The 22,335-nt window shown below is 41.9% G+C and overlaps 2 protein-coding genes across 2 annotated transcripts in view; both read left to right on the plus strand.

The window, feature by feature from the left end:
• cacna1ba (calcium channel, voltage-dependent, N type, alpha 1B subunit, a) overlaps positions 1-10,468 on the plus strand; it is a 151,377-nt gene extending 140,909 nt beyond the window's left edge. Inside the window, exons 36-42 of the mRNA XM_061037453.1 lie at positions 758-908; positions 2,523-2,650; positions 2,892-2,988; positions 6,713-6,818; positions 7,733-7,840; positions 9,061-9,185; positions 10,418-10,468. Of these exons, the coding sequence (XP_060893436.1) occupies positions 758-908; positions 2,523-2,650; positions 2,892-2,988; positions 6,713-6,818; positions 7,733-7,840; positions 9,061-9,185; positions 10,418-10,468 (766 nt within the window). The remainder of the gene's footprint in view (positions 1-757; positions 909-2,522; positions 2,651-2,891; positions 2,989-6,712; positions 6,819-7,732; positions 7,841-9,060; positions 9,186-10,417) is intronic.
• On the plus strand, positions 10,453-21,033 carry LOC132973820 (probable voltage-dependent N-type calcium channel subunit alpha-1B). The gene is made up of 7 exons (XM_061037433.1): positions 10,453-10,627; positions 11,972-12,104; positions 12,590-12,709; positions 16,201-16,239; positions 16,580-16,820; positions 18,616-18,833; positions 20,912-21,033. Exons 1-7 carry the CDS (start codon positions 10,491-10,493, stop codon positions 20,921-20,923), a joined length of 900 nt encoding a protein of 299 aa, XP_060893416.1. The 5' UTR covers positions 10,453-10,490; the 3' UTR covers positions 20,924-21,033.
• The last annotated feature ends 1,302 nt before the right edge of the window (positions 21,034-22,335 follow it).

Raw genomic sequence — 22,335 nt, forward strand, 5'->3', positions numbered from 1 at the left:
TATTCTGCAAAATCCCTGGAGTAAGAGAAAAAAGGATGAACTGAACTATCTTGTTGAGTCTTATTGCTCACTTCACTCCAGGTGTGTCTGTCAAAACACGGACGCAGACGACTTCTCTCCTATAAAAACTTTAATGTGCCTTGCAACAGTATACAAACATGAGCTTATACAGGGCTTTAAAAGTGTGACTGGTTAACTAACTAAATACGTAACATATGGTTAGCTGTCATATACTACTATTGAAGCATAAAGCATTACATACACACTTGTGCACTTCTGCATTTACAGATACTTCCAAATATAAATGTAATCATCTCCAGCATACTTTCATGTCATTAACTAAGGCACTCAATAAACAAATGGGCGAAGTATTCAGATTGTCACTTAAGCAATGTGTGTTAAGCTAGCAAACACACAAAATAGCAATTAAAGTAACACATTTTTTTTTTTTTAAATATTTAAAAAAACATACAACGTACAGGACACACAGACACCTCTTCTGTTACTTTAGTCCATTAATTGAGTTGTAAATAGTCTGTGCATGCAGCTGTTTGTCTCTTTTCCTCCACTTTGCACTGTACTGATTTTAATATCCAGTACCCGCCCACCTCGAGTGTGTGCACCCGCTCCCTCTAACTCTCAGATGCGTGCAGCAAGTAGCCATTGTGGCCATCTGCAGCTATCCGCCCAACTGTAATGCCTCTTCCAATCAACAAATCAAAGCTTTATTGTCTCCCTCCTTGTCTCTGTGTATCAGGAGTGCAACTGGCGAGGCCTGGCATGAGATCATGTTATCGTGTTTGAGTCATCGAGTCTGTGACGAGAAGTCGGGGTCCCAGGGGAAACAGTGTGGAAGTGATTTTGCCTACTTCTACTTTGTCTCCTTTATCTTCCTCTGCTCCTTCCTGGTCAGTACTGTAACTCCTGGTATCCTGTGTTTTACTTTCTGTTTGATAGATCTGTTGGGTCACATTGGTCCTGCAGAAATCATTCGATGTTGTGTTGAGTGTAAATTAGTGGAATTGGACCTTTTAGAAATATTCAAGCTACAATCCAATTTTCACATTTTAGTAATTAGATACATTGCTGTAATGAGCAGTGACTGAAATATTGAGAAGCCCCCTAATGTGAAGCCGCTAATCCACCAATCTTAAAAATGTACTCAAATCAAAGAGAGGAAAAGTTTAACCAAACATCTTCAGAAAATAGGAGGTTCTAGAAATCAAAAAATGATTAAGAAAGACCTGGCATACACTGCCTCTCTCAAGCCGATTCTTAACCATTTAGATTTGCACGACTGATATTGATGTCAGACCTAATTTCAGCTCGATCATGTGATGTTACCATGCAGTAGCCTATATAGTGGGGCATGATGGTCAATCACGTCCTGATCTGCTGCATCCAATGGGTTTGATGGATTTCTGGCATGTTTGAAATGTTGTTGTACAGAGAATGCACGGCCTAAGTGATATCCAGTCAGGAACATGCAAGCACTTTAGTCTAAGTCTAACATGCTAGTTAAAAGGAAGCAATAGGACAGAACCATTGCAGATCCTTGCCAAGAACATGTTGGCATTCAAGCTGTTGGCCAAGATCGCATAAGCAACATGTCGGCTAACAGTATGTCTTGAACATGGTAGCACTAGGCCAGAGACGCTAGCTCACAGCCAAAAAACATGGAAACAATAGATGAACATCCTTGAACTTGACTGGACACTTGAAGACACGAGGTCTGGATATAAACTCAATGGGCCAGGACCATCCTAGTCCTACTGGTGGCTGTGGCTCAGCGGTTGAGTCGGTCTTCTTTCACCCGGAAGGTCAGGGGTCAACTCCTGCAGCCATATGTTGATGTGTCCTTGGGCAAGAAACTTTTCCCAAAACTGCGGCCTATGAACGTGAATGTATGACTGATGGACACTTAATATAGCAGCCTCTTTCATTAGTATGTGAATGGGTGTGAATGGGTAGGTTTGACCTGCAGTGTTAAAAGCGCTTTGAGTAGTCGGATGACTAGAAAACATAATATAAGCTCAAGTCCCTTTACCATTTACTCAGCCAGGACATGCAGTCAGTGGGGATGGAACAGGTTAGATCATGTTAGTCACTTAAGCTCCTAAATCCACCTGGCTCACTCAGCTAACTCAGAGTTAGCTGGCTTACCAAACCTTGATTACTTTAATAAGTTATGCTCAAGTAATGTACCTGTAGTAATAAGTCTTCTTTCAAACAAGGCCTCTTTTGAGAAACAGTTTACACTCCGACAAATCGATGCGATATCATAGCTGTAGGCACTTCAGCGTTCTGTTTCCTCAAAGAGCAGCACTTTTCATTTACAAGAGGGGCACAGACTGGATGGACAGATTAATCAAAATGTATCGTGTAGCAAGAACAATGTGTGTGAATTGGATTCACATTTACAAGCGCCTCTGCTAAAATGCAAATGAGATTGATCGATTTCGCTGCAACATGAGGTTGTTGTTGTAAATACCGGCGTAAACAATCTGATGTCTGTGTTCCAGATGCTGAACCTGTTTGTGGCTGTCATAATGGATAACTTTGAGTACCTAACCAGAGACTCCTCCATCCTGGGGCCTCATCACCTCGATGAGTTCATCCGGGTTTGGGCTGAGTACGACCCAGCTGCATGGTATGTTCATGCCTCCCTGTGGGCTCAGAGAATATAATTACAAAGTGAAGTGGAGGTAAAAAAGTGTCCTAACTCTACTCCTCTCTTCCCACGTCTGTAACTAAGGTAACTGAATGAGGCCTCGTACACAGGCCTTGTTCCTAAACCTTGATGTTTGCAGTCAGCCAACTGATGATCTTTGTTTTTTATTCTAAAGCTGTCCTGAACGTCTGTTCATTTATGTGCTTGTTCTTCTCCACAGCGGACGGATTTCCTATAAGGATATGTACAATTTGTTACGAATTATCTCACCCCCCCTTGGCTTAGGGAAGAACTGCCCTAATAGGGTAGCATACAAGGTTTGCAAATACCAGACATTACCATCACTAGGGTGCTTTGTGTACCTCTATGCCAAGAGACTTTTAACTGAATGGCTGTGCACCAATGAAATCGCCTCTACACTAGCACCCGCCCCTTTCAAACTGACTGGCTTTGGTTGATGATGCCGGAGAGGAAACAAAGCTTTCAAGGCCACGGCATTGTCCCAACATGCCGCCTGCCACGCCTTCTTTCTCCTGTCTGTGATCTGTAGACTGCAGACATAGATTTACTGCCCATTTGGATCAGATATAACCTTAAAAAAGAAATGTGATCATTCTATTCAGATCTTTACAACATCTGAATCTGATCAAAAAACTTTGTGGCAGATGTGTTTTTATGAAGGACATCTGCCAGAGCAAAGCCAGGCGATGAGTGCAGCCCCAAACCAAAGCTCAGGCTGGCATTGAAACCTTTGTCTCCGTGCACCTTGGTTGAAGTACCAGTGGGATGTCTGCTAGCATGCGGAGGCAGACATCCCTGTTACAATGCTGTCATTTCTCTTCCCTCTCATCATCAGCATCCTGTGTGTCCTCTCTTCTCTCCCCTCCTCCCCTCACCCACCAAAACTCACTCTTTTACCATCCCATGTTTCCTGTCAGGGATCCTGATGTCCACTCTGATGCATCCCTGTGCCCCGACACAGCGGCTGAGGATGACATCCACCTCACATCTCACATTTGGAAATCTATTAACAACAGATTTCTGTTTTCCCCTCTCCATTATTCTCCTTTTTGTTTTGTTGATTTCTTCCCTTTGTTCCCCTTCCTCCTTCTCTAACTCCCCATCCCTCTCTGTTTGCGTTTTTTATTTTTTTATTTTATTTTTTTATTTCCTTCCCTGTGAAGTGGCCGTATCAAGTACTTCGATATGTATCAGATGCTGCTCCACATGTCCCCACCCTTAGGTTTGGGAAAGAAATGTCCGCCAAGAGTCGCCTACAAGGTAGACCCTCCTCTTCCTCCACCTTCTCCCCTGTGCTCGACAACCTCTCTCCCATTGGCGTGACCTTAAGCCAACGTCTGTGCTCTGCAGTGTTCCCTCGTTTCCTCACTTTGTTTTGCTAGTGCTCTGATATTTTTGGTGTAAGCCCCTACCTCATCTTTACTGTCTCTACTCTTTGTTTATGGTAGCTGCTTTTTCACTAATTATAATAACTACAGAGCTTAACTAAGAAGACTTGAAGTCATGGTCTTTCAGAGATATTATTGTTCGTGGAGGAATTTTTGCTTTCCTATATCACTATTTTCTTGTACGCAGCAGTTGGGGTCTTATTTTGTGGAGCAGTGTTGGGTGTGTGTGTGTGTGTGTGCGTTTACTGGTGTGTGTGTAGCTTCTGTAGCTTTTCTGTTATAGCAATACAACCTATGTGTGCATTTAACTTTGCTGTTCTGTCTTTGCTGCTCATTCACAGACATACTCTCTCATCTCACCTCACGTCTCTCCACTGTTGGGAATATGTTGGTGTGCTTAAGTTTATGTCTGAGTGTGTGAACGTTTATGCTACTCTCAGCATTTATTATAAACGATGTCGGTGCCTGTTTTATTCCATTTATCTGGGTATTGAATTAAATAAATAAGAAGTAGAACCCATTTTCACCTGATATTACCTTGCTATCTTTACCTGGAAACCTTGTGTTTTTTAGCTTGACTGATGGGGGAATTAAGAGACTGCTATAAAAAAGATGAATTTCTCTTCACGAGTCGTATATAGATCTGGAATGATGTCACTCTACAAAGGTACTCAGAGGACTGCTTCCCTAAAATAACCTGAAAGAGTTTATAAAGTTTATATAATTATTCAATGTCAACTATTTCCAGCAGGGAAAAACACGGTCTGCCTCAGACAGTATAGTATAGCAGAGTAGCATTAGCTATGGAGTCTGTGCACACTCTGCTTTGCAATCTAACATGATGACACCATTTCTTAAACACATGCGTTAACTGATTCTGCATACAAACACATAATCTGTTTGCAAAGTAGAGGAAGTTGTCTACATATGACATACATAACTGCCTCTCAACTCCAGTCCGATTCTCCATCTGAAGGTCCCAGTAAGGACGTAACAATCACATGAACACATGAAGAGAGAAGTCATGGGTCCAAAGTCAAAATCACTCATCTGAAAAGCCGCTTGCTTCACCAGAAGCTCCACACACAAAAAACGTCTATCACTCCAGCATGAAGGATTGAGATAGTTGATTGGTATTGCGATTATCCTAAAAATAAGTAAATAATAATCATAATAATATTGGTGCATATCAAAAGGTAATACTTTAAATTAAGGTCACAAGATTCACCATTGACTAGTTGCTAATTAGCATGCTAATTATTAGCATACTTCTTGCTTATAAGTCATTATTAAGCGCTTATTCTGAGTACCTTATTCTACATGACTATAGTCTATAGCTAATAAGTCATTAACTGAGAGTTTTTACTCAATACCTCCTAATTACTGCTTATTGATTGTGAGTTTGAAAGACGTTGAACATGATCTACGATCTTAATATGCTTTCCTTACTTCTATCTTACAACGGCCAAGCTAAGCAAAGCAAAGCATATTAAGATCATAATTCATGTATACAAAAATAATTAGTCTTTAGAAGTTAGATGACACTACATGTGAAAGTGAAGGTAATGTGTCGCTGCAGACAGCATGCTAATACAGGTGTACATGGGGTTCAGGTGGGCACATCGTAACATCATCAATAACTTTTCTTTAAGGCTGTTTGCATTTTACATTCTTTTTTTTCTTAAATGTAATGTAATATTTAATTCACCTAATTTTTTTAGATAACTTTTACCTCTCAACAGCTGCTGTACTTTACTGTAGAATTTCTATCTGTCAATATTTGGTCCGTCTAATTGATTGTGCAGCCGGTTGTTGTGTGCATAAGCCTCTGTGTGTGAGTTTTCACACAAGTGTGTGTGTGTGTGTGTGTGTGTGTGTGTGTGTGTGTGTGTGTTTTTTCTGTGTGTTTCCCCCCCCAGCTCTCCATCCCCGTCTCATTCTTACTCTGGTCTTTCTTACTCTCTGCCTTCCTGCCACTGATAGCACATGTAGGCGAATGCTTTTTGTGTTCAGGGGAGCTCAACTCTTACAGCAATAATCCCACAGCACTCTGTTTGCATCCAGTGGTGCCAGAAGTCCTTTTCTATATGAACCAAGTCTTCCTGCTCAGGCTGCTCAAGCTTGGTAGAATGGACACTCTTTATTGCTAGTTTTCCACTGCACATGAAGAGCAAACACAACCTCCTCAACTGCCAGTTGATGATTGTTAGGATAGCAACCACAGAGTCGAGCTCCTGCGACTGTCAAGGCACCTCCATGGTTATGCGTTACATGCCTTCTCTCACCTTTCTTTCGGTCAATGTCAGTCTTGCACCAGTGCACTTTGACTTGCAGCGTAGTGCATACTGTAGCCTTTAGCAGTGAATGTGAATGTTTAGTTTGTCTCTCTCTGTTCGTTCTTGAAGAGAACGCTTTTTGTGTGCTGAACCGAGTCATTTCACCAACAAGGCCAAACACGCTCAACAAAGTTCTGAATTCAGATTAAAGGTATTTCAGCGTTGATTAGTAGAGGGTACTGAATCACACCAGCACACAGATTGATTTCTCTGATTTAAATGTTCTGATCGGGCTGTTTTCTCTCACTCACTCACTCTTTAACGTCTCTTTGTCACCGCTCGTCTCCTCTCCTCAGCGCCTCGTCAAAATGAACATGCCGATCGCTGAGGACACCACGGTCCACTTCACCTCCACCCTGATGGCCCTGATCCGCACCGCCCTGGAGATCAAACTGGCTTCAGGTCAGAAAAACACAACAAACAACAAGTCTGTGCTGCAGTATGATATTCAGAGGATTCTTTGGAAAGATGGGCATACGTTGGCTAGTTGTCAAAACATTTCTACTAATCTTGTTCCACACAAGATGCACAACAGTGCAACTTCTCTTCAGTTTAATATCAGTTCATTTGCTGATACATTCAAATTAAGTCTTTTTATGGAATTTTCTGGCAACATTGAGATCGAAAACTGCTATCTGTTTTGCCACTGGCATACCACAGTTGTTCATGGCATGCGGCAAGAGAAATATAACTTCAGTCCACCGTCCATGTCCTGTGTGTGATACGAGTGTCCAGGGGCACAATGAAAGGAACACACCCGGCTTTTAAAGGGATTGAGAGCTCTCTGTCTCTGACTCTATCCACTGTCCTGTTTTAAAATAAAGGCATCAAAAAAAGACAAAGAATAAACTGAAAAAAAAAATGCTGCTTTATCAAATAAAATGTATTTTTTACTGATGATTTAAAATGTAACCTGATACAATATAAGCAAATGATCACAGGTACACTTTAAAAATGTGAAATGCAGCCGCTGACAGTCGGTCCCAAACAGAGTCACAGACGTGTTCAAGAGCCAGCTGCTATTTATCCTTCTCAGAGCTGAAAATGAGCAAACGTGGCTCCCATTTGGACTCATTAGAACGCTCTGTGCTAGTTTCACTAACTCTACCTTCACTGATTATTTCTCAAAGTGCCTCATAATCTCAAGAACTACCCATCCATTTAAATAGTTTCTGGTTTAATCTGAAATGATCTAGTTAGAAGATGTTTCTGTCACAGTGTCTTTCTTTTTTTAAATGTCATAGTGTGTTGTGCTCTGTCAGGCGGTTGAGCTACGTGTGTCATGAAACTTTTATTTTCCGACTCTGTGTTTGCAGGCATGCTTGCTCAGCGGTTATCTGACGAGGAGTTAAAGAAGGAGCTGTCCACAGTGTGGCCCAGCCTCTCTCAGAAGACCATGGACCTGCTGGTGACGCCACATAAACGTACGCAGTTCACTAGTGAACTTTCTCCCTGAGCTGTGTTGATATGTCACCTTCTGAAAAAGAGTTCTATCTCCTCCTCTTACAGGCCATGACAAAGTAAGGGACGCACAGTTTTTAGGCTGAATAAAGAATGTGTTTCAGCAAAAGTTCATAAAGTATTTTCATAACAAAACACCAAAGGCGTCAGAAGTGTAGGGTGCGCTTGGGGGGGTTGAGAATCATGGGTAAATGCTGTCCCATAACCAAAAGGGTTCCTGCAAGAAGAAAGAGGGTAAGAGTAATACAACCTGGATTTCATAGGCTGCAGGACATGGGGGACCAGGTGTAAGACCAACCCCCAGATGTTACCAGAAGTCACTGATGTCCAAACTGTCACCCAATCAGCGAGATAAATTTAAGCTCTCTGTCATGTACTTCCAACATGTCTTCTCACCAGCTGATCTCAGACGTGACTTTTTGATTAAGGTCCTGAACAGCAAAACAAGATCCACACACCGTCTGCAGGATTTATTGATAAGTGACAAGCCAACATGCTCTTCCTCAGACTTGAAGGTCCCCCCCTCTGTAGAGGTGACTCAGCTGGCAGGAACAAGAAAAAAAAAAACTGTAGTACGGGTTGTAGTTTCAAAGGCATATGAAAAACTCCACCCAGTTTTGCATGTACATGAGCAGGGAGCTTTCCTTACAGCTAACACTGAGGACAGTAAAACAATGTCTGTATTATAGTGATACGAAGCTGGTTGAAAATCAGCAAATGTCCTCTTTAAGTCATGTGAAATTTCACACCAAAAGCTTTTATTCTTTTGAATGCAAGTAGAATATTTTCTGTAAGAGTGGTAACATAACCTCTGGTGTATACGTGTATTAGTGTGTAAACATCCACATGAGTGAATGCAGGAGACATGACTGACTGTGGGTTCTGATTTTGCTGCCACCTTTTGATCAGAGTTGTGTTCATCACCTAATAACAGCCTGTTGATGATTATTATTGTTAACCTTTAAGATCTTTAATACATTAGTCTTAAAGGAATTGAAATGAATCAAATCACACTCTTTAAGAATTTCCTTTAATTTAAAGCATTAAGGAGACAGGAGGATGAAAGTAGAAGGGAGGAGTGAGTCAGCAGGATTTCCTTTCTTCCTTATCTGTCTTCTCCTTCCTTTTTTTTTTCCTGATGTGTCCTCCTTCCTCACAGCCTTTCCTCTCTCTTCACTTTCAGCCAATGAGCTGACAGTGGGGAAGGTTTATGCGGCTCTCATGATCTTTGATTACTACAAGCAGAACCGAGCAAAGAGGCTGCAGCTGCTGCAGCAGCAGCAACAACAGGGCATGTCAGGCTCCCAGGTACAACATCCACAGCACACACATGCCTGCACACCATGTAAACACAGACACAAACATATATGCGTCTGAAGCACACACAAACACACATTGGATGCAGTGGTGCAAAACTATACTGTATGCATGTGCACACATCTATTATGCCTGCAGATACACACATTGACTGTATGCCTGCATGCATACACACAAGAAGAGATGGCACTTTTGAATCCACCAGATGTTCACTGGTGGATGACAAAATCTATCGACCGCAGTGTAAAACCACACAATGATTGGTTAGCTATGAAAGTAGCTCAAATTAAAAAAAACACATGAACCACCTCCAGCCAAAGATGAACCTGCGTTTGGCAGCGGGTTTATGGTTATTTGCAACATTCATCATAAACTGCACAGGTGCATGCTGGTTTCCTCCATAGACTGTATGTAAGAAGTGATTATAATCACACAGTGGGGTGTGAAATATTGTTTCGAAGCCTCAAGTTTGGACTTTTTGGCACACCATCCTCTATTTAAGTGACCGTATTTGGACAAAAAGGTGAAGCTTGAGAAGTTATCTTACATTAGGTCTAGCTTGTTAAGAAATATTTATATGTCGGCCTAATTCACATTGACTGTTATAATATTTAGGATTGTCATTATCAGACAAAATGATTCAAACAAGTTGAATTCACTAAATCAGTGTCTTTTAGTCAACAGAACATTTTATAAGAAATTAACTAGTTCACTGCTGTAGCACCTTATCGATCTCAGATAGCAAAAAAACAAAACATATCCTGTTTTATTATCTATTTGATTCTGAAGAATCTTTTAATTTACAAAATGAACATTGTGCTGTATTGAAGAATACTTAAAACTACAGATTGAGAAAATACATTTCTTGGTAAAATGTTTACAGTATTCAGAGAACTTGTCTCATTTTCCCAAAGAGTTCTGTACAATTGGACTTCAGTTTGCAACCAGTGTAGTCACCCCCTGCTGGTTGTTAGATAGTATGCAGGTCTAAAGCACTGCTCTGGCTTCACCTATGAAACAAAGAGCCTCTGTCAACTTCTTATATACACTCTATGGTCACACACTCAAACGCGCCCTCAGTTACACACAGTTTGTCTACACTGAAGCATGACTGCGAGAAATGAATATTCTGGCCCAAGACATCACATGTGGGTGGTCTGAGCCCCCCTGCTGTCAGACCTGGGTCCAACAATATTCTGCCTGCTGCCTCTGAATGTCTTCAGCATGGTGCCATCCGTCTCTCCTCCACAGTGCAAGGTCGGGGCTCTGTTTAAGCCATTGCTGCCTCTGACTCACATGCAGGAGAAAGATCTGCCTATGATGTTAAACAGTGTGGAGCCTCCCAATGGGATGGGATTTCAGTCCAAATCCCATGCCAAGTCCCAGCCACAGACCAGACCTAGCTCCAACTCCCTGAACAACGGAGGCACGCTGTAAGTTCACTGCATCAGGGAGTAACCGTATCAAGATTAAAAACTAAACCAAGGGTAAAAACTAAGTGCACTGTTATGAAATCAACACTTCACATCAAGGTTGCAGAAGGTTATACTGATAATAATAACTTTTTAATTATTAATCCTATCCAAACAAGGTTACAAAGTGCTTTACAGAATGTATAAAACAAAATTAAAACATAGGCCGATTCAAAGAGCTTCTCAAAGATTTTTTGAATTACCGATTACTAATACCAACTACCAAAATAATTAATTTCAACTAATTTCAACAAGTTTAAATAAGTGTCACGGCTCCCCAAAACATGTCTCTGAAGTTTCTTGTTCTAAATCCACTCTGATCCTTTGTATGATCATGCCTATAAACCCCTCTATTTCAGCCCTGCTCAGAACAGGCTGTTTCTGTGTCTGTAGCTTTAAATGGAAATGAGCTGTGTCTGACCACGCCCCTCTCTGGAAGGGGATGTGGCTTGGGCTTTTTCACTCCATGCGCTATTGTTAACAGTGAGAAGGCAGACTCAGAGGGCAGAACAAACACCTAGCTGTGGGAGTGTCACCCACCTGGGGGAGGGGTTACTGCCCTTTGTGATGTCATGAAGGGAAAATCTCCAAACAAACTGTTTGAGCACACATTTTCTGAAAAGTGGAGCAGGAAAAAGACGGAGAGGATGGACTTTTCTCATAACTGTGGGGTTTGTTGACCAGCTAGGGACACATAGAGTTAGAAAAGCACGGTAAAGTGTATTCTGCACAATAGCCTTTAATGTTAAATATTGTTAGGTTCTAATCTGTTCTCTACACTTAGAGACCTGATTTTAATCCTTTAGTTTTAAGCAATTTTAAAATTGTGGACTCCACTCCACAAAGTTATTAGTAAGTAATCTTACTTGCCTTTGACTTATCGGTTACAGGTATTCTATGGTGACTTAAAATCTCCACAAAAATGGGAGATTGTAAGTGATAACAATGTGACAGTATAAATATCAATGCTGAGAGAGGACAGTTTGGTATGGTTTTATTCTAACCATTTCATTTATTATAACAAAGACAAGAGCAAGCAGACAAATTAGGACATGAGTATAAAAGCGAGAAGGGGAAGCTTAAGAAGTATGAGTATTAGAAATCAAGCATAAAACAAGTAAGTGTGGGAAGAAAGAAGTAAAAGCTTTAAAAAAAAATAAAAGTCTTATTACTACTAAATCAATAGAAATCAAAAGTTCTATTAAGTAAAGATATAAATCTCTGACCTGTAAGATGGACATTGTATTATTATCATTATTATTATTATTATTATTATAATACTGAGCTGACTGTTATGACACTCAGGCCGGCTCACGACCAAATCAAGGCTTCTGCTTCCTGGGTGATGGACAAACCCAAGGAAGCTCCAAAAGGTAAAACTAAGAAAATCTCGTCCAGAGGCCCCTCAGAGGACACGCCAGACAATGACGCCAATACGGTAAAGCACACACACACAAACACACACACACACACACACACACACACACACACACACACACACACACACACACACACACACACACACACACACTTTCAAGCTGTTTTGATTTGGTTAAAAAGGGAAATATTGGACTTGTTTGACTTGTCAATGTGTATGTCATTATTTAATGTAAATCAATTTATATCATTTTGAAAGGTTATGTCAATTAGTAATGACATCCTGCAGAAACTTCAGTAACATTTACACTTCGAGAAACGTGACACATTGGATTTTGAGGTTGAGATTTTTTTTTTAACGTACAGATTATTTAGAGTAAATTGATGCTTTTTTCTTAACAAACCATGGTGGAGGCAGGTATTTGTGTGAACATTACGATTAAAGTCTTACATGTTACTGGAAAGATAAAAAGAGGATATTAGACCACATCTTCCTACAGAACTAAAGAAGCTATTTAAATTGCCTCTGTGTCTGTGTCTGTCCAGGAGTCTGTAGAGATGAGGAAGATGGAGACCAGTGCCAGCAGTACAATCCCAGTCCCTGTTTCAGGTCTGGAGAATCAGGGCAGAGCTGCTTCAATGCCTCGACTCAATGCTGAGCTGCAGGTAACTACTTATCTTCATCATACGTGTGTGTTCACTCTGAAAACTCAGAATTTAGATTTAGCAAAAAGAAGTAACATTTGACATTTGACATTGAAGTAAGGTTTTAAGAGTTTATTTTAAGTCAATATTTAGGCAACAGAGACTAGAGACATTTTTAACTTGTATTATTGTTAAAAGTTTGTCAGTATTTTGGGGGGTATTTTTTAATTTTGATGTTGTGTTGTTCTTGTCAGCTGTGAGAAAAGATCAGAAAAAGATCTCTCCCTCTTTTTAGCAGACTATTTCAGCATCATTCAGAGGCATTCTGCTAAACCCAGTATGTCAGAAACACCTGGAGAATATTTTAAATCTGGCCACAAACTTCCACTGAGACTTTAAGACATACAGTTAGATACTGGTGATCAAAGGTAATCACTTCAAAAAAACAAAAAAACATTTTGTCCATAATTCATAATTCACCTGATTTTTAAGAAATAATTTCACAAAAATGTTTTGAGTAAAATGAATAAAGTGAGGTCAACTTCACCATGACATCATCATAATCACGGTGGAGTAGGTAATATGAGCAAGGTGTCAATGCTGTTTGTGCTGTGATGGCCATGTCTTAGAGTCGGTCGTCTCTCAGATGGATGTCCTGGGGTTCGATCCCCAGCTCCTGCAGTCACATGTAGAAGTGTCCTTAGGCAAGACACTGAACCCCTAATTGCTCCCGAGTGGCATATCCAGCAGTGTTTGTGTGAATGTACTGTATGTGAATAGGATTAGTCAATACTGATGGACACTTTAAATAGCAGCCTCTGCCATCAGTGTGACTGTGGTGACTATAAAAGTGCTAGTCTTTTGAATACTCAAGTGCATTGAGAAGTGTACAAGTTCAAGTGCATTTATATTTAGAGTAGGTATACTCTGTAAGAAGATCTCCGGGTGAGTGCTACAGGCGGTTGGAACTAGCATTGAAGGGGTGGTGGTGGTGCTGAGTTTTTCTACGACTAGGCGTTGGCTGCGTGTTAGGGTAGCTGCCTTAACCTACATGAAGCAAGAAACACAGAAGCAGTGTAGAGCGCACTGTAACGTATTGCTGTGTGAGTATTTTCAAAGTAAAAGCCATCTTGTGCTTCATAGATTGATGGTAACAATTTTCTCTCTCTTGTTTTTGAAAAAATTACCGAGGTCAAGACCTCAGTGACCTCATAGCTGGTTACGGCCATGGGTAGGTATCAGCATTGTCACTACCTGGCTAGCTGAACAGAGCCTGTGTCTGTTTTATGTGTCAATGCAGTTTTGATTGTGGGAACTTGTGGTATTTTATGTAACTTATCAGTAGGGTATGAGGACAGGACATTTTATTACTACTTTTTTAAAGTTTATTTCTTTATCTGTCTGAGAGAATTACAATAGATCAACTGATGAGTGGGCAATGTCTATCCCCCTAATGTAACCATTTGTTCTGCTGTAGTGCACCTTCATGTCACCTCTTCAACAAACCACTCAAACACACCTCTGTGATTGGGACCTTGTTTCTTCAACACGCGAGTTGTTGAACAGTTTCACATTGATGTGAAACAACACAAAAAGAAACACAAAAAGAGCATGTCGTCTGAAAAGCTCTGACTCACTATTCATCCTGTTAAGGCTCTAGATGAATCTTTCACTGGATCCTACGAAATATGATAAGCTTCTCATTTCCTGAGTGATGTTGATGTTGATCGATTAGTGCATTTAAAGTGCATTCCTTTCACAGCCACATTGAAGCTGTTGTTGATCCTACCCTCGGTGCAGAGGGGAAGACCACGGTAATCAGATTAGATGCTGGCAGGCGGCCAGCTTTTTGTCCTGTATCGTTTTTCTCCCTCCGCCAGCCGAAAAGATGATATTCGCTTCAAATGGCTTTGGGCCCAAGAATCAGGGCGAGAGGGAAATGGTAATTGGGTTACAGTAGAGGAGAGAGAATCTGGAGGGGGGGATTAATGAAAGGATGTGAGGAGCGAGGGAGGGACGTCGCCTTGTTGACTTGCCGTCTTATTTTTCTCACCTTTTGGAAAGAGGGCAGGAAATCCTTTAGCCAATTCAATTAATGCTGGCCTTTTGAAAATTACCTGCTACTGCTGAGGATGATGGGAAGTGGACGGTGCGGTCTGAGCTCAGCAGCTCCAGCTTCAGTCACCACATCTTTCACTCTTTTCAGATTACTTTTCCTTCACTTAATTCGAGTTCAGCCGTGTGGGGATCAGGAGGCGACAATCTGTCCAGACCTGCTCTCCTCTTTAAGGGCGCATTCACACTAGGCAAAGCCGTGCCTAAGCAGTATTGTCCCCCCCCCCCCCATTCCCCTGCTGACCTGCACTCACACTGCTCCAGGACTAACTGGGCCTGAGCACAGTTTGACACTAGTCAAACCAACTGGACTTTAGGGGTGAAGCGTGCTCAGGCTGGGTACTGATTGCCTTGTATGAGTGCGCTCTGAGATGCTTCTTTGTGCCGTTGGTGGCATCAAAAAACCTCAATGAAGTCAAGCAGGAGGCAAAGAGCACACTCAGCTCCTCTTACCGAGCTGATATGGGGCATTAAGATCCTGATATTGCAGTTTCATCTCCTTTTATTACAGTATGTGCAGAATCCTGTTTTAATTTGCAGGGTGTGTTCTTGTCAGACCTTCTCCAGATAAGAAGCCTGGCAGGCTCAAACTGAGAGAATTAAGGCTGATACGTTCTCAGAGATAAGTGTGAGCCTCTGGGATGTGTGGAAAGAAGCAGATAGTTTTAAGTGTGGGCAGAAACATAGAATAATGTCCCTACTGCATCCTGCAGTGCGTCTTTTTCTTTTACTGGAAGCTGGTGAAACGTGGAATATAGATCATCGATTTTTTAAAAAGAACCTTGGAAACATAATGTGCATAATTCAAGCAAGTTTCCTACATTAGCTACTGTGAGTAGTTTGATTTGTGTCAATTTTGGTGACCCCTGAGTAAAAAGCAGTACGTCTTAACTAAGAGTGTTTCAGTAGTGTTCTGTTTGTCTCCTTCGACAGTGACCCGATGGCAGTGATAACAGATATGACAAATTACTGGATAGATATATTCACTTCTGTTGATGACGGTCTCATCTGCTTTTGGAGGTCATAAAGAGGCATCAGTGCTACTTTCTATCTGTTTCATAAGCAGTTAAATACTAAGATTTATTATTTGGGCTTTTTTATGCCTTAATTGTAGAGACAGGACAGTGGTTAGAGTCTGAGGCCGGATTTGAACCCGGGCTGCCAGCTTCAAGGACTACAGCTTCTGTAGATGGGACGCGCACCTTAACCACTCCGTATTACCATATGATGAAAGATGAGAGTCAATCTATTATTCAAATAAAGTCTGCTCATGCACTCATTGTCTCTCACTTATCAGGGTTCTATATTAATAAAACAATTCTTTACAAAGTGCCTTGTAACGTGAACATGTGCTTTTTTCTGTTTGTCTAATTTGTTTCTCTCTCCTTGCAAAACAGCGGAGCCACTCACGCCACTCTCCAGGGACCATTCTAGCTGTATGTACAAACTCTCACATAACACTTGCAATTTTAGAGGGTTCAATTCTGAATGTTGTGGTCATGAGTCAGTCCATGATACCAGTAAGTAAGACACATTACAAGTGTAAAAACAAAAACTTTGAGTGGATATTCTTTGATCAGGAACATTTCCTCTTCAGGATAAGTTACAGTCTGTTTCATGGCAAACAGTTAAAGGTTTAACCCTTTAACATGAAGAAAGCCAGATGTAGACAAAGACTAAAGCAGAGCTGTGTATTAATGTTTCTTCTGGATGTAAAATGTCTGTCAGTCATGAAACTCAGTGAGCCTCAGGGTCTCTCTTACTCACATCCCTCAGTCTGTCCCTGATGCCAGCCCCATGAAGCGCTCAGCCTCCACCGTAGCCCCACAGCGTCCCCAAGAGGTCAACCTGAGGGACTACACCCTGGAGAAACCCAGCCAGGACCGACCCCACCACCATCACCACCACCACCGCTGCCACCACCGCAGAGACAAAGACAGAGACAGAGAACGAGACAGAGAGAAGAGGCAGAGGTCTCTGGATACACCTCCTGGTGGCCAAGCACCCGGCGCTGCTGGTAGGTTATCTCTTCTACTCACACAGTCTGTGTGCAGAGTATACAACTACAAACACTGTTACAGCATGAACGATCAATATAAGGCCATACATTTAAACGCAAGAATGTTGAAAACAGGGATTTAACTAAAATGTCAGAGCAGCAAAGAATAGCTATCAAAGATTTTTGCTTTAATATGTGGTGTACATGTTTGTCCCTGCTTTAAGTCACAGCCATCATTTCATGCTCATCATTGAACAGTATAACATTGAACCACCTCTAACCCACATCAATGAATGTGCTACAGAGCGAGCGGTGCCCCCTGCAGGGTCTCAGCTGTGTTAGAGATCAGTAGTGCTCACTCTGAGTCTGGCTGTGAGACTGCAGCTCCACACACGCTATTTATTATTCTGATAAAAGACACACTGAACAGTCTATAACTCAGTAATTTATTGGCAGCGTCTCTGCAGGGTGAGGCTGTGGAGAAAGAAAAAATGTCAGCAGAGGGGATAAAACTCTTTGGTGTTACAGTCAGTCTGAAATCTGCTGCAGAGCCCTCTCAGTGAATATGATTGACGATGTGTGAAAGTGAGTGTTTACAAAGTATTTTCTTCAAGTTAGGGTTAGATAACCAGTGAAATGTGAAATCCATTTAGAAACGAATAGATAGCAAAGCTGTAAATTTAACCCAAAACAGAATATGAGATTTGCCATGTGTCTTCTTCAGCCATGCTGTTGTTATCACTCTATGGAAGGATATTTTAGTCTGTCGGTCCACCCCTTTTGTACAGCTTGAAATCTTAAAATATCCATTCAGTTCTTTACTTTCAGCTGTTGACACAGTTAATTTACAGACGTAGCTTCTGGACAATTTATGGGCTGTATGGAATTCTTTTTCAGGGGTTTAAAAGTCACATATTCTCCTCCTCCTTCTCAACCCGTTTAAATTAGTTTCAGAGCTCCCCAAAACATGTCTGTGAAGTTTCTTGTTATAAATCCACTCTGATCCTGTATTTGATCATGTCTATAAACCCCTCTATTTCAGCCCTGTTTAGAACAGGCTGTTTCTGTGTCTGTAGCTTTAAATGTAAATGAGCTGTGTCTGACCCTGTGAAAGGGAATGTGGCTTGCTTCCTTGCAACATGCACAACTGTTAATGGTGGAGAGGCGGACTCAGAAGGCAGAACAGACACCTAGCTGTGGGAGTGTCACCCACCTGGGTTTGTGGGCCCTTTGTGACATCACAAAGGGCAGTAACCCCTCCCCATCCTCTCCAAACGGCCTGTTTGAGCACACATTTGCTGAAAAGTTGAGCAGGTAAAAGTTGGAGAGGATGGACTTTTCTCATATTTGGGGGGTTGTAGACGGACTAGAGACACATATTAGTGTTAGGAAAACATGGTAAATTGATTTTGTATAATAATATGTGACCTTAAAGAGTTTTACATCGTATTGTTTGCTAAACCAACCCAAACTGTGACAGTTTTGCACAGTGTGGTTAGGTTTAAAAAAGATAATTGTTTAAGCTTAAATTGTATTTTTAATTTTGTTTTATATTGTGTTCACAAGTTAATATCTTATGCACACCAGTTATTATATTGTGACAAGGTTATAACTTTTGTGCATAAGATAATATAATAGAAGATCACGTTTTTACTTTTTACAGTCCTATATTAAAGCAGGATTAGTTGTATATGTTTTCCGGTACAACACAATCAATATTCTGGTAAAAAGACATTTGAAAATATTCATGAATTCTTGTGTTTTGTAGACATCAGAGACAACAGCTTTCACCCTGCATTGTCCTTTTCCACAGGAGCTGCAGGGGAGCCAGCGTCTGACCCGGCTGCCTCCAGAGAGCGCGCACATGACCGGGGACGCTCCCACGAGAGGAAACATCACCCCTCCTCTGCGGATAAACAACGCTACTACTCCTGTGACCGCTACTGCAGCCGGGAACACTGCCACACCAAATCAGCCACCGCCAGCTGTGCCGTCTCCCCCAGCGAGGGGCAGGAACCCAGCAACAAGCAGGTGGGAGAGCACGGGCAGGTAGAATAGGAGCAGACCAGGCTGTAGACCAGGTGACGGAGATATCAGAACACTTTAATGAGTATACCTGAGTTTACCTGAGTGTTTACTATTATTATCAAAATAAGAACCAGAGGAGTCAAAACTTTCAAATCTATTGCTGCTTTGAATATTATTATATTAAAACCTGTGTGGAACCTCCTTAAATTGCTAATCATTTCAGGTGGAGGCCTTTAGTTTCATAGCAGAGCAGCAGGGTGACAGAAAGACCATCTATGTTATGTTTAAAACCTGTGTTTACAAGACTACATGAATATGAGTGTGTGCGCTCAGCTGAGAGGATTCTTCTGTTTCACGTCAGTATCTGACAAATATCCACAAATTCATAAGAAATCATAGAATTTAAGAATTGTACTATCGTCACAGAAAGAGGACGTCCTCTGTACAACTTCTACTTTAGAAAACACTGGTGTCCTCTCGAGGTGCTCCATTTTTTTTTAGCCAAACAGATTATTAATATTATTTTCACTTCATCTATTTCCTTTCTTAATCAAGTTACAAAGTGATAAAACAAGGCACCATAGTGTAACCAATAGATACCAGGAGTATGGCCCTGCTGGCTCATACTGTAGGGAGTTAGCACATCACAGATATAAGGTGGGGCCTGGTTCAGAAGTCAGGACCCTGCAATCATGTCAAAGCAGAGCCTAAATGGTCTCACTTGATGAGGTGGTTTTTACCTGGTCATGGGCTCTGCTGGGGAAGGTTGCTGTTGGGAGTGACAGTTAGGTCTATTTTAGTACTGCGGTGTGCTGAATATTTTTCTTTATTCAAGGAAATATCACCAAGAAAACATGAAAACAGTGTAAATGAATCCTGTCCTGGCATTAGCAGTAAACCTGGAAATTGTACCTTCAAAAGAACGAGTTATATTAGTTTCTCCTTCGCCATTGTTGTTTACAAAGCTGATATCAGAAGTCCCATCCCTTATTGATTTACATTATTCAGTAAGGGAGCATTGACATTTGACGAGCTGTTCCAAAAAAACTGTTTTGCCCTGATAGCGCTGTTAGACCAGCGACAAAAACACAGCTGACTCTGAGGGTGTCTTTGCACTCGGTGCTCTGAGCACTGAAAACACTGAATGTTGTATTAAAATATTGGTACTACCAGCGCAAAACAAACGCCTTTGGGGAACATGAACCCAAAAATGAGTAGACACTTCAGACGGCAAACATGGACTCTGGTTATGTCCAAAGTGGTCTCAATCTGCCCATATGAGCCTCTATGGAGCACATCAAAGGCCCTTTATTGACTCATCTAGGCTAACCCATGTGGGGCCTCTCCAGGGAAACCCATGATAAAACTAACTGGGCCCCTATGAGATATATCAGTTTCAACAAATATAGGCCCAACTTGGATTAAGGGGCTTCTTCTAAATATTATTGTTAGGTGATTTTTAGAGATATAGATTTTGAGTGATCAACAGTTTGGGTCAGAAACTTTATGCACACTAAACACACAGCACATCAGTGTAATCAAGCACAAACCTTTGTCTCTGTGAAACTAGAGGCCTCTTGGTTCACCTGAGCTTGTTCATATCAGAGGAGAGCCACAATGACCCGAGCGCTACATCCTTGTCAGAGTCCTTCATGCCTTCACATTAAACGTTAGGATGCAGCAGTGGATGTTGTAGGAGAAGCAGTTTAGAAAAAAAAACCTGCAGAATACAGACTTTGTTAAAGTTTTACTGGGATCTCTCTGCATGTTCTTACTGCTTCTTTCTCCTCTGTCTGCTTCAGTGCAGCCTCTCATGGCCTTTCACTTCTTTTCCCACTTTTCTCTTTTCATCATTTCCCATCCATTTCATCTGTCTGACATCACCGCACCATTCTGTCTTCTCTGTCGTTGTTCTGTTTGTTCTCTGTTATCGTTGGGGTCATCTCATGTCGAATGTTTGTGTCTTCCTGTCCTTTCCTCGGTGGCCTTGTTTCCTTTCCTTTTTCCTCCTTCCTCTGTCACGTATTTTCCATCATTCTCCTATCGTTTCAAATTGCTTGTTCAATTTTCATCCAGGGCAGTGGTTGGGTTAGAGGCAGCCCAGTGGCTCTGAGCTCCAGTTCTAGCACGCCAAGCCGCGGACGCCGGCAGCTCCCCCAGACCCCCCTCACCCCGCGGCCCGGGGTGGCCTACAAGACTGCCAACTCTTCCCCCGTGCACTTTGTGTCCAGCCAGGCCTCTCTGAGTCCCGGCCGGCTGAGCCGTGGCCTGTCGGAGCACAACGCCCTCCGTCACAGCGGCTCCCGTCACTTCCCCTGCCCCGTCACTCGTATCAGCTCCGAGCCCTTTCTAGGCCAGGGCCAAGGCGAGGCCCTGGACAGCCTCTACGGCAGCCTCCGGGACCAGCTGGACGTCTTCGAGGACTCTGGGTCGCTGTCCCCCGGCCCCCACTCCAGACGCTCCTCTCGGACCGCACTGCCTCACCCGACGGGAGCCCTGCTCTCCGCTCCGCAGCAGAACCTCGGGGTGCCTAACGGGTATCACTTCAGCTTCGGGGGCAGCAGCAGCCCGGGTTCTGGCAGCAGGTCACCCAGGTATTACCAGGAGGCAGAGGAGGACGAATGGTGCTAGCATGGCTTTTAAACCAACTTTTTTAATGCATTTTTGAGGAATTGTGATGAGTTTTATCATCTTCTTTGAAGGCTTTAGTTTACATCGTCACTGTGTGTGTTGTTACGGGAATCCTAACATGGAGAGGTGATGTTAGGGAGGAGATCTCAACAGGGAGCAGCGGGAAAAAATTTAATGTGAACAAAAAAAAGGTTTGTCTTTATCAAAGGGCACGTAGCATCGTAAAAGAGAAGAGTAAACCTTTGTTCAATATCAGACGTGTTGCAGATGTTTGGTTTGCTTAGATGTCATGCTTTTGTTGACAACACCATATTGACTCTCAAACCGCTTTACATCAAAGACCCCGACTAGACATTAAGATCAGAGTAACTTAGAAGAAAAGATCCAAAGACATCTTTTGGATGTAAATAAACCACACTGAATAAACCTAGTTGTTTGCACTGTACAAGCTGCTTCACTCCAAACACAATTGTTCGAGTAAGGTTGAATTCTCAGCCGCTAACTTTTTGACTACTTTTGCTAAAAGCGATTCACAAATTCCAAAAGCTTCAGGTGTTTCTAGATAGTGCAGTTTAAACTGTAGATTATGTTTGCAGGCTTTATAACCTGTTCTGTGAACCTGCCTGAGTTTATTTAGCAAAGATCTACAAGCTATGATGTAATCTATGCTTACTATAGATCACTGTTTACACCAAATCCACATTTTCTAGCAGCCCTACGTAAACCTATACATCATAGACACAACCCTCTTTGAGCCAATCGGCTTATGTCTGATAACAAATTAGAATCTGTGGGTAACTGCCAATATTTCTGGGCTTCTGGTGCCGCCACTTTTATGCCCGGATAAGTATTCAGATATCAGAGCCAAAACGTC

This window comes from Labrus mixtus, chromosome 5 (assembly GCF_963584025.1).
Source record: "Labrus mixtus chromosome 5, fLabMix1.1, whole genome shotgun sequence".
Taxonomy (NCBI): Eukaryota; Metazoa; Chordata; class Actinopteri; order Labriformes; family Labridae; genus Labrus; species Labrus mixtus.

Excerpts from the sequence above, each read along its gene's own strand:
- LOC132973820 (XM_061037433.1), top strand. The coding sequence starts at position 10,491 with ATGCAGGAGAAAGATCTGCCTATGATGTTAAACAGTGTGGAGCCTCCC. Across the intron at positions 12,105-12,589 it reads CAGACAATGACGCCAATACG|GAGTCTGTAGAGATGAGGAA; the intron begins GTAAAGCACACA and ends GTGTCTGTCCAG. Across the intron at positions 12,710-16,200 it reads GACTCAATGCTGAGCTGCAG|CGGAGCCACTCACGCCACTC; the intron begins GTAACTACTTAT and ends CTTGCAAAACAG.